Source organism: Sparassis crispa, assembly GCF_003851025.1.
Source record: "Sparassis crispa DNA, contig_000009F, whole genome shotgun sequence".
Taxonomy (NCBI): domain Eukaryota; kingdom Fungi; phylum Basidiomycota; class Agaricomycetes; order Polyporales; family Sparassidaceae; genus Sparassis; species Sparassis crispa.
Genome location: NW_020939756.1, coordinates 462,178 through 474,583, shown reverse-complemented (window position 1 = coordinate 474,583; position 12,406 = coordinate 462,178). Strand labels below are relative to the sequence as shown.

The 12,406-nt window shown below is 53.2% G+C and overlaps 2 protein-coding genes across 2 annotated transcripts; both read left to right on the top strand.

Annotated features, from left to right (window-relative positions):
• Positions 1–2,908: 2,908 nt before the first annotated feature.
• Positions 2,909–4,137, top strand: SCP_1001640 (carbohydrate esterase family 16 protein; the record flags this gene model as incomplete). The annotated part of the gene is made up of 4 exons (XM_027762032.1): positions 2,909–3,457; positions 3,522–3,702; positions 3,755–3,938; positions 3,999–4,137. The coding sequence occupies 4 exons, from the start codon at positions 2,909–2,911 to the stop codon at positions 4,135–4,137; spliced, it is 1,053 nt and encodes a 350-aa protein (XP_027617833.1).
• Positions 4,138–6,009: 1,872 nt separating this feature from the next.
• SCP_1001630 (hypothetical protein) lies at positions 6,010–7,798 on the top strand (the record flags this gene model as incomplete). Its single annotated transcript, XM_027762031.1, has 5 exons — positions 6,010–6,188; positions 6,249–6,407; positions 6,460–6,683; positions 6,737–7,226; positions 7,276–7,798. 5 exons carry the CDS (start codon positions 6,010–6,012, stop codon positions 7,796–7,798), a joined length of 1,575 nt encoding a protein of 524 aa, XP_027617832.1.
• Positions 7,799–12,406: the final 4,608 nt, after the last annotated feature.

Here is a 12,406-nt window from a genome sequence, read left to right as displayed (position 1 = left end):
GAGGAAATGACCGTCTCACTGTACAAATGAAACAGGAAAGCTTCCCAACTGATCAGCGGGTAAGTCAGATATGTTATACAGTAGCCGCAACTTCAAGGCTACAGTTGACGCCTGCCAGTCGTCGCCTGCGACTGTGGGGTCCGGATGTACCCAGCTTCGGTTCAGCTTTAGGAGAAAGAGATGTCAGAGGTGCACTCACCTTGTGTGGTATTAGTTTTCCCTTCGATTGCTGCTATATCTATACTCTCGTCAGTAATATGCATTGGGAGCCTACGTTAACGGTGAATGACGGGACTAGTTTACAGCCATGACTCACCATTCTGCAGCAATGTCTGCTGCTCGTCTTGCTGAATGCTCTGCGATTGCGACTTTTATCCACCTTCCTCTCCATCTTGTTCCTCTATCTCTTCATCGCCGCCGTCATCTTCGAAGTCACTATCCGCGTCAAGGTACTTTTTGCCTTACATCTTGGCGTTGACTGTGACGGAGATAGCATTCTCGAGCCGCAAACTCGCGTCCTTCTCCAAGTCACGAAGTCGAGAGAGAGCCGTAGAACACCCTCTAGGCTCGGCGCGTTTGAAGTAGAGCCTCGCAATCGAAGATTCCTCTTTACGGCGAGGGAAATCGGAGCTGGGAGCCCACTTCTACCGGAAAAAACCCAGATGACTACGCATTCGTTATGTTTTTCTCTGCTCTAGGTAAATTGGACAGTCCAGCCGTCCCCAAAGGTCTCAGAACTGCGTCGGGCAGGGCCTTCTCCATCGGCAGGCACGTTGAAATATTCATGCAAGTTCTAGAGGGAAAGCATGCCGTGACGTCGTAATCATAGACCGAGTGACATTTAATAATACTATTCAACAGAGAGATAGCAAACTTCAGGCTGGCAGAGAATGACCGTGACGAAGGTCGTTCAGTCGAGACCGTGACAGACGCGGAGTGGTGTTTCACATGATCTGTTGTCACACTGGCGGACGTGACTGACAGAACGCGCCTGAGTGGCGGGAAATTAGTTAGCTGCGAAATTCCCTAATGCGAAGGCAGCCACAAAGCAGAATCAGGAGTTTGCAGAAGAAAGGGAGCTTCAGTATGCGAGTGAATGTGAGATTAACGAAGGAAGATAGTACAATTATTGCGTTATGAAGGTCGAAGCCAATTTCCCTATCTCAATCTGAAGCCTGAGATATAACCCGTCGTTCCCCCACTACGTAAGGTTGTATTTTAGTCTGCCTGAGGGAGCCAAAGCACGAGGGAGGCTATGGAATATCCATGAGTACCGCCTATGGATAGTTCTCACTTGTGAATTCCAACTTAAAGAGCTTTTCGTCCAAGAGCCAGTGTCATTGAGACCCGTAATGCTTCATTAGAAAAAGCATCTCCAATTTGCGTCACTTCCGCATATATTTTTAATCACAACTCACAAACAAAGATAGCCATAATCACTGGACACATGCCTCGAGGTGGATCCAATAAAGCATTCAGTAAGGGCAGGGCGCAGAGAGGGGATATCTTCGCTTCCTGGTGACAATGTCATGCAGCACGGCACATTGACACCGTGTTGCTTATTCTGATTATGCAGCCACCAAGAAAATGCACTTATCAAGTCCTGTACATTCTGATAACCGAATTGGAGATGTTTGAATCTCGCCGACACGCCCGTCCTCGGTAATTTTTTTCTGTAGCTTCGCGCCGTCTGCGGAGTGTAGGTAGGGGCACGTATGTCGCGCCCTCCGACAGTCTGTAGGTGCCCCCGAATGACAAGAAGAGGCAGCCCGAGAGCGCTGGATGACACCGCAGTGAGACCTAGCCCACAGAAAGGATGTAGATGGCGAGAAGTCTGAAGCAGAATATGGGCGACATCAAATTCCGGGTGTTTTGACACTTTACTGCTCGGAGTAGAAGAGTAGATGCTTACCAGCCCCTCCAGCTGCGAATAGACGTCTTCCTGCAATATTCAATTCCTTCCGTAAGCTTTGCGAGCTGAACAAGAGACTATCGATGTCGCCGACGCGCGCAATGGGGAGAAAATCCTTGGTACTTTGTGGCGTTTCGTGCCAAGGCCTTTGGCAGCGATCGGCGTACCTCCGCGGAGCAAAACGTTAGCCCGCGAGACCTTATGATAAGATCAAGTGACCGCCCCGAGGCGCAACGAACTCCGCGTACCTGACATAATGCTGCATCCTCTGGAAAGCAGAATCTGGGGGGACTACGCGTGTCATGTATATCCGAGAAGACATCCATACCTTACGTTTACCACAGAACCCTCCGCCCACCGTCCGACTATATATCTACTTGATACTATTCACTTTGTGTTCGATATCCGCGACGTCGTACTTCCGAACCCACAGCGGTTGACGAGGAGCCTTACAAATCTGAGCTATGTAAAAGCGTAGTCAGCGAATTCCACTTTCATTTTCACTTACTGCGTTCCGCACTAGCTGACGAGGTGCATATTACATATGTACCGGTGTGATCGGCGCGGACAGCTAATTCCACTCGTTCCCTCGTTTTCTGCTAAAAGCGTTATTGGGTTCACAGATAAGATCGCGAGTGGACTCGAGAGCCATGAGGCAGGAAACATTGCTTTTACCACAAAAAGAAGGGTAGTTTCCATATTAGGAAGGTTTTCAAGATGGTCGAACTTCATCCTTTGAATGACTAATTTGCCATCACCTCGAGTGCCAACAACGTCGGGTGACCTTGGCCGAGGTAGAAACCTCCTATGAAGAAGTCAGGTTACCGCTCACCAGGACGAACTTGACTGAAAGCGGACAGACCTCCTATGCTCATGTCAGCACACTGCTCACCGGGACGAACTCTTGACCGATTCTAGTGGAATCGGAATCTGAAAATGGCGTGAGGATATAACAGAGCAAGCAAGAGCAATCCTCGCGAACTCGACGGACTGAGCATGGCTATCCTGAACCTCCTCGCGGCCTGTGGCCTCCTTCTGGGTTCAGCACAATCTGCTTGTGCTTTCGGATACGGGCCTCTCCCGGGTCAGATCAAGAATCTTGTAACATTCGGAGACTCCTATACAGATGTCGTAAGTAGCCAACTCATCGCAGCAATTTATACTTCCTACCCTGCAACGCAGGCCGTGCCAGGCGATCATGGTATCGCATGGCCCATCTTCGCAGCAGAGGACGGGAACCTCACGCTCTATCCGTTCGCGCGCTCTGGCGCGACGTGCTCCAACAATCTGACAGCGAGACCATTCCCGTCGGTCTTCGAAAGCCAGCTCCCGACGTACTTCGAGGAAGTCGCGAACGGCACGCTGGACTTGAACCCGCATGACACGATCTATACGCTCTGGATCGGCACGAACGACGTCGGGGTGGACGCGCTGCTGACAGGGGATCAGACGCCGGGCGTGACGGTGGTGGACACGGTCACTTGTGCCGTCAACTGGGTGAAGGTGTTGTATGAGAATGGTGCGAGGAACTTCCTGTTCCAGAACGTCAGTACAAATTATTCGTAGTATGAACCACAAGTTGTGTTGACCGCGCTTACATCGCTCGCAGATGCTTCCGCTGCAGAACACAGTTCTTTATGCGGCAGACTCGTATCCCAATCATTACTGGACGTACGAGCGCAACACTACGGAGTGGAACGTCTTCATGACGGAGCTGACACAGACGGCCAACAACCTCTCCGCATTGATGCTCCAAAGTCTGACACCGGCGCTTCCGGGAGCACACATCGGTATGTTACGCAGTCCCTGAGATGAGGAGGGCGTCAACTAATCGCGCGATAGGCTACTTCAGCTCCTACGACCTGGTCTCGGATATCATTAATCACCCAGCGAACTATCTTAACGGGACCGCACCTCTGAACGTGACCGGGTGTGTTAACGCGTGCGTGTACCAGTTGAACGGGAACTCATCTGGTCCGGCGGCGTGCACTGTCGCAAACGGAAGTGATGCCTACAGTTTCTTGTGGTACGTGAATTTAGCCCATTCTGACTGCCACGTGGTGATTGAGTGTGCCTCGTATCACAGGTATGACGAGTTGCACCCTTCCCAGCAGACCGACGGTGTCATTGGCAAAGCGATCGCGGCTGCGATTACAAGGACCTCGGATCAGTGGACCACCTGGTTGACTTCAGTTAATGAAGAGAGAGGACCCAAAAGGTCGTAGGTAACGATGACGGTGTCGTATTTTGCCGCCACGGGACAGCTTAGTGTAACATCGCTTTAGTGGAAAGCTGTAAGTTCATTCGGGATTATTCACGTGATGAAACGACGTACATATGTTCAGACCTGTAACAATCCAAGTTTGAACGACGCTTGTTGACCGTCCTTTCGTCCTTGGACCGATGATCACCCGGAGCTGAAGTTTTCATCGCAAACAGCGTGCCGACGTCTTTTACGACTCCATAGCCCTGTTCCCCTAAACGGCAGGTGCAGGACCCTTCAACAGAGGGTAGACCGTATCTGTCCCGAGAACCAAGTTCCGTCAGGCACGTCTCGAAATACGGATACTTTTAACACCCCAAAAATCGCAAGACTAAGCTTACCTTTGTTGTCGCGCATGCCACGCATATCGACACGTCGAAGTGCATGCGGTTGCGGAGGCGGGCGATATCGACCTCACTGCTAAGTCATAGCCCAGAACTGATCAAGGCCATCAGCACAGAAAAATTCCGACCCAATTTGTTGGCAGTTACCTGTTCAGCAGCCGTTATCCGCGCGATGAATGTTTATGTAGTGCAGAGCCTGGATATACGAATGTCAGAACAGACGATCGAGAAACGTATCTCAAGCCGAAGGTCTACTATGAAGCGACGCGCGCGTACCACTTCGTTGCATTGAATTCATGACAGTACTGCGTTCATCGTCAAGTCAGACGCGTTGAACTAAGAGTACTAGTCTTCCGAGTGTTTTCCCTATAAGGGTGCGTGAAGTTTGACTTAGCAGCGAGCTTGCGAGCATCTAAGTCAAACTAGTGCTTACTAAGCGAGAAGCTGAATGCGGGAGGACACCAGCGTCTACGTCGTCTTCCTCCTCCTCCGCATTCAGCTATCTCGCCTAGCCGTTTTTTCATCCCGCCCACCTCCCCTTGAATACAAGCGTCCATAGTGGTGGTTAGCCGTGTTCTCAACGACTCTCCGCCGCTTCACGCTCGAGTTGGATTCCAGCTTCCTCTCAGCTCAAGCTCACATCACGTACAACGCCTGCCTCGCCGGTTAGATCGCCTGCGTCGAACATCCGCGCACACTGCGGCATCATCAGGCGCTGTCCCTTTAGCGGTTTACCCGCACTCGTGAGCTCGAGCCTCTTCGCAAGACGCGGAATCCACCTCTCCCCAACCCAGGCTACTAGCACTAAGCAACGAACGCATTAAGTGAGTTGCACAGATAGATCTGTCCAAGAGCTCAGTACACGAGCACTTAGGAAGCCAGTGCGTGTGGCGGTGTTGTTTGTCCCAGATCTCGATCAGAGCATGCAAAGGAAATTCCAACGATGCTGTACGCTTTGCCACGTTGTCTGTGTCTGTGTTTCAGTGGCGTTCCTTGAGTGTCTGGCAGATGACTTGGCATCTAGTGTACGAGAATAAATGCCTCCACTAATGATGGAGTTTCAGGTTCCTATTTGCCTAGCCGCTATCGCGTCTCCCCTGCTTCTGGCAACAACACTACCGTCATCGCTTTTGATTGGATCATCCGATCTGGCCGCTGGGGGGCTGCCGTGCTTGCGCGGCCGTACCAACGGTGCCAAGAGAACATCTCAGAACCAACTAGCGGGCTCTGCAGTGCTTGCGCGGCTGAAGGGCCTGACTGCGAGAGCGGAAGAGAGCAACGCTCAACGTCGGCTGGGCGGCGGAAGAGCGTCACGCACAACGTCGGCATGGACAGCGTGGGTCAAAGCTTGGTCAAAGCTGAACGTGAACCGACATCAGCAGACACGGTGACGTCATGCCCAGCAACGCTTAAGTATCCGACCCTCCTGTGCCACCCTGTGCTCAAATCCCTTCACTGCACTTCCCCGACAAACGACACCCACACGAACAATGACTACCACCAAGACAAATCTCGACGCCCTCTTTCCCGCCCCTTATCCCCCGCCTTCCCCGTTGTCCCCCGGGCGTTGGCCAGGAATCACTCAGGACTCGACTCTCGCATTGGGAAGACTCCTGAAGGAAAACCATGAGAAATGGCACATTTTCTTCAACGATATGCATTTCCACAAGTGAGCAGCGGCTGCCTTTCTCAAGTCACCATTTGTCTGACGGCCATAATTTTACTCAAGCCATACATCCCACCACCTGCTCGCGATATACTACTTAGGGGCTAGTCCTGATCTCTTGGATGCCGCATATCAAACCCATGTTTCACGCATGCGTCCTGCCAGGAAGAGTCCAGACCCGATCACCTCGAAGAATTTCCATCAGCACCTCGGCGACGAGAAGTAGGTTATTTCTGCGAACCTTCTATTATAGCCCTGAACTACGCATCTACAGCTTCTACTCCGGCTATCTTGAATTCTTCTCCGCCGTTTTACTGGAAAAAGGGGCTGCAGCGACTATCGAAGAGTACATCTTCTCTCCGTATGCCAACATCCTCGCGCCTGAGTTAGGGAAGCCTCCCATGAAGATGTTGAACCGCTTTCTCTCCGGCATTTTTCATCCCCTCATCCACACTGGGTACGGTGTAGAGTTCGGCTTACCCGGCATGGTCGCAGAGGGTGAGTGTAGGATTTGTTTTTGCTGCTGTTGATATTTATTCTCCTGGTTGCAGGTCTTGCCCAGACGGCGGTCCATGGTCCGGGCGGACTCACTCTTGTTCGACCTTCGTTGTTCCAGTATGCATCTTCCATCTCTTCTGACGTCATCAATGCTGCCGTCAACCGTCTGACCAAACTCATGCCGTCGCTGGTACTGGAGTCGGCACAGCACGCGCTCAGATTCCAACACAAGCCAGCACAAGATGGCGTGCATGCGCTCACCATTCTTTCGCGCATCCTGCACGATCCTGCGTTCTCTCTGGCTGCGATTGGCCTGCCAGTGCCAGACGACTCGGAGGAGAATGCGTTTGAACATGTCGTCCGGGTGCGCGGAGAGGCGATTGTTGCTCATGCCGAGGCGTGGAGCGTCGACGGAACGAGCCCCGAGGAAGTCGCACGCAAGACCGAAGAGATCATCTGGATGAACGTTATGCTATACGGCGTGTGTGGCTGGAGCGCACGCGAGAAGTCTACCAACGGGAAGTTCAAGCCTGACTTTTTCTTGTACGTACACGCACTTTTTCCTCCGACGCATACTGACGCGACGTCCCAGCATGCACATGGTCACCTCCGTACTCTTCCTGCACTCACTCACCGCCTACCTCACCCCGACCTCGAGCACCATCCTGCTCCGCACTTATCTCATCAATGCACTCACCTGGTGGGTCGCGCGCGGGCGGCCCGCCCCGCCCCTGCGCGCCTTCTTCTCCTCCCCCGACGCGCCCACGGCCCACCCCACCGAGGCCGGCGCGCATCCGGCTCCCGCACGCGACGCGCTCGTGCGCACGGACCCGTCCCCGAACCCGTGGCTGCCCCTCCTGCAGACGACGCTCGTGCACCCGGACGAGCACCTCTGCAAGCTGCAGCGCGCGCTCGCGCACTTCGCCGCGCTCTATGGCGCGACGCCCAAGGGGCACTTTGCCGCGCTTGCCGAGGGCGACGCGCCGCTGGAGGGCGCGGGGGAGATGGACGGGACGCTGTTTGTGCGCGCTGCGGGCCTCACGGCGGACGCGCTTGGCTGGATGAGGGAGGGCGACGAGAGGAGGAGTTGGGATTTCGGTGGGTTCTATGCGTGAGTTGGTTGGATTGTGTGTATTATCGCTGCCTGTGTGTTTGCGACCTCAACTCGGAATCGTGTAATTGTTACCGTCACTGGTCGGGTTTGGAACTTGGCACTTACTAGTTCAGGATCGTGCTTGATTCGGATACAGGTGCGAGGCCTGGATATCGAATTGAATGTATATAATGAATGAGAGCGCCGTTCAAGTCCCGTCTACTAAAGTACAATCTCGACGGCGATCGACAGTGAAGAAACCCAAGATGAGACCAAGTAAGTCGGATGTTCATCGACGTGTCCCAGCTTTCCGACATTCCCGGAGGACCTAACCAAGCCTCGGCTACTATCCGCACCTAGTCCGCTCTCCCTCGCGCTCAGACCAGACTTTATCCCATGGAACCCCATACACACCATCTGATATTAAGTATGTGCACGCAACCACTCGAAATAACGCGTGAATGGACGGCAGGCCGGTGAGAGCATACAACGCGGCAGATAGCAAGACATCGTAGACGGTATCTAAATTAACCCAAGCTTCACGCGAGTTAGTTTCACCCCCGTTCGAGGTCAACGGGGAACTTATCGCTGGGAGCACGTTAATGTCAGCGCAGGGATGGGGCCTGCGCTGCAGGTTCCACCCGCCATCGGGTACAGGAGCGGGTGATGCAACATGATTGTGGGCCGACTCAACCGAAGAAAGAGAAGGGAAAACAAGACAACGACGTGACAGAGGTGAAAGCAGGTACAAAGATAAGACAAGAGTGCAGATGGGCTTGAAAACATTTGGAACGGGTGCGCCTTGCGCTTATTTTTCTTGCAGTTAGTGGGCGGGGTTCGGTCTTCTCGGTCTAGCGGGAAGCTTAAATACAGATCGAACCAGACAAATATCAGAGAGCCGCGCCAATGGGAGGGAATAAAGGCGTCGTCATAGCCAAAGCGGTACGCAGCAAGAAATAATGGACCTGGACATAGTTGGACCCGGAAGGGCGCAGATTGAGAATGCGCAACAGTGAACTTAAGCCTGATCAAAAGCGCGTATGTAACATCGCCAAGCAAAGGAAGAAGCAGAGGAGTTGTCAATCAGCAGGCATAGCAAACTGAGAAGAGCCAGCACCGGGACAATATCGCATACAGTCTGAAATTTTGCCAGTGGACACAGATGAAGACAGACGAGTCATAGTCCACTACCAGCGTGCGGACACGAAGAGACCCAGCGAGCCAGAGTATTAGAAAACCGACCGAAGCAGAGATCGCATCGCCGTCAGTCGACAGCTGCCTGAGTCCCCGAGCCTAGCCCAGGTAGCAATCAGAGGAGCCAAAACAGCCATCTAGCAACGCATTGTAAGCCATGAACAGTCAGGCCAGATGTAGACATTCAAAGTGTCGACGAGGCTTGAGCTTCAGTTACGTGCAGACCTGAAGGCGATAAGCAAGGACACCAGACGACGACATAATCAAGACACTTGCCTTCGTGAAGTGCATCGAACTGTGGAGAGGAGCAGCCGCCACCGAGCCACCTCTGATAACCTTTCGAATGCCACCTTGCCATCCTAGGGATCCACCCAACGATCAGCGAACAATGTGAACGAAACAAAAAAATATTCCCAATTTTGGCGCGAGTTGGTTTCCCTTGTGCAGAAGCGACAAGGTACTCGTCCCGAGGGCCACGTAGAGGCCCGCGCCCGGACAGCGCCTGCATCGCAAGCGCCGCCCGTCCTCGGGAAAAAGTGAAAGGGACGCACCTGGACTCGGAGGGACTTGGCATTGAGAGGGCTTGATGTCGTGCGTTGAGGACTCATCATACTTCTACATTCAACTACTGTGAAAGGGGACGAGCACCATACCGAGTTCCGAAACTTAAGACAAGGAGAGCTCACCAAAGAAAAAAAAAGAAAGGCTTGTTGAATGGTGGCAGCATTCAGGCTACATATCGTTGCGTCTACGCTCGGCTAACATGTGAAAGCGGTCGAATGCCCCACACTCGCCGAACTGAAATGAAGGGAGCGCTCACCACACATTGGAAATAGGTCACTTAATCGCCACGAGGTGGCATAGTGTCCGACTTGTGAACTCGTTCTGAAAGAAATCAAACGAAACAAATATGATATCATGCCATGACGCTCACCGACATACGACAGCCGGCAGAGTCAATCACAAGTAGCAAACGAGCCAGGACGGACAGATTATTAACCAGAAAGCAGAGTAGCAAAATGAACGGTCGTCTAAGAGTCGCCACAGACCAGTTGCCGAAGACTCGAGCGTCGGCACTCAAGAGCCGTGTCGCCAAAGTAGATTTGAGCCGGCCATCGGTGACCCACCTTTACACGAAGTGTTGTCGCCAAAGTCGATACGAGCCGTCGTCAACTTACCTGCCCATAAACCAGAACCAGTACGCACAAGGGGCCGCAGTATCGTGTCGCCAGAGAACGCCGAACAGGTGGATGCAGTCGCCAGAGCAAGTGTAGCCCAGACAAGAGATACAAGTACTCACCAGGAACCGCCAGCAATAACGCTCACAGCGTCGCAGCTATAGCAACTGTTAGCCAGAACTAAGATAGCACACCTTAGATAGGGCCACAAGGTATCCTCCGGCGAATCCGTCTCCGCTTGAGGACAACCGCAAGGCGAGCGCAAACCGTCAGCTAACGTCGAGCAACAAGCAGCCTGGCGACCAGACACGGAGAGCTCTACAGTGCGCGGAGGCAACGAGTGCCGTCATCAGACCGCACCGGGTCGTTCCGTCGGTCTCCTTCGAGGAAGGGCGCAGTATGTATGCTCCTTGCGCGACGTTGGCTGGCAGTTTGCACTCGCCATACGGCAGGGACGGCGACGGCCATCCTCGGTCTGGGCAGGCAACCATTGGTCAGTGAACGAGATAACAAAATCAAGAGCGCACCTTCATTGCGAGCCAGACATCCGGGATCAAAATCGGGTGAGGTTTAAGGCTGGCGCGTGTTGGTTTCGCCCGTCGCACAAGGCGACGGGGTACTCGTCCCGGGGACCACGTAGAGGTCCGCGCCAGCCCCCGGGGGGGTCTTTCCACGCGATTGTTGCCAAGGTTCAAGGATACAAAAGGAACAAAAAAAGAGAGAGGGAATGGGAAGTGAAAGAAAAAGAACTGAAGTCCCACAGTAGAGAACCGTCGCCAGAAGAGAGTTTTCCATCAGCTGCCCGCCCTCGAGGTGCACCTGATATGATTGAGGGTATTTGAACGCGCTTATATGGGGACCCTGCACAACATTGTTAGTCAAAGTGCAGATGAAATGAACTTGCTGCAAATCTCACCTTCTCTTGCATTGGGAACAACCACACCGCAAGGCTAGCACAAACTGAAACCAACACCGAACGAAAAGCGACCTGCCGACCAGTCACAGAAAGCCATTGTGGTGCGCAGAGGGCAAAAAAATGCCCGCAGCATTGCACACCGGCTCTCCGTCGATCTCGCCCTTCAGAAGAGTTTACAGCGTCCAACCCCTCGCCGATGCCGACCCGTCGACAGCTTGCACTAGACTGCAGTCAACAAAACCCACGAGAGCGATCACTGTTGACCAGTCACGGAAACCGTCGTGCAGCGTCATCACTGCACTCCAGTACATCGTCGGTCTCACCCTCGGGGAGGCTTTGCAGGATACACTCATCGCCAATTCTGATCAACAGCTTGTGCTCGCCTGCAGTCGACATAGAACGAAAGGTGACCTGCCGACCAGCCACAGGGTGCAGAAGGCAGAAAAACGCCCAAATCATTGCACACTGGTCTGTGATGATCTCGCCCTTCTGAAGGGTTCACAGGGTCCATACGCTAATCGCCGATGCCGAGGAAGAGTTTGTGCTAGCCTTGCAGACGGGCGATAGTCCGAGCGAACCTACGAAGAGTTGTTAGTGTGTGTGCACGTCGGGGCTATCGACGGCCGTCTTGGAAGGGAACAGTCAAACATTAGTCCACAAACGATGTAGAAATAAATCAAAGGATGCACCTTGAATTTCGGATGAGGTTTGAGGTTGGCGCGTGTTGGTTTCGCCCGTCGCACAAGGCGACGGGGTACTCGTCCCGGGGACCACGTAGAGGTCCGCGCCAGCCCCCGGGGGGTTCTGTCCACGCGATTATTGCCAAGATTCATGAATACAAAAGGAATGAAAAGAGGAGAGATGGAATGGGAAGTGGAAAAAAGAAGAACCAAGTCCCACAGAAGAGAACCGTCGCCAGAGTTTGTCGGATGAAGGAGGAAGGAGGAAGTCATCAGATGGAAAAGATGAAGCTAAGGCACGCCCACCCATCGCCAGAAAAAAGCGCAATGTTGATGTGGCCACATTGGTGGCCACCGTCGCCGACACTGATATTCAGCCCAGTCAACGACGAAGAGGTCGCGCCGCTGTGTCGCCCATTCTGGAGATACCGGCCGTCGATCAGGGGCGAGCACAGTCCAACTTACTAGTGACATGTTGAAAAGAATGCCGGAGTGACCTGCTATGCGGATGGGCGGCCGTTGAGTACGATGAACAACGACGTTGGAGAAGACTTGCCTTTGTCGTTCAACCCTCAGTCGTGGCCTTACAAGAACTTAAGCAAGGTGGCTTGAGAATGTGGAAGACGTTGAGGTCGAGGTTGAGGTTGAGGTTGAGGATAGAT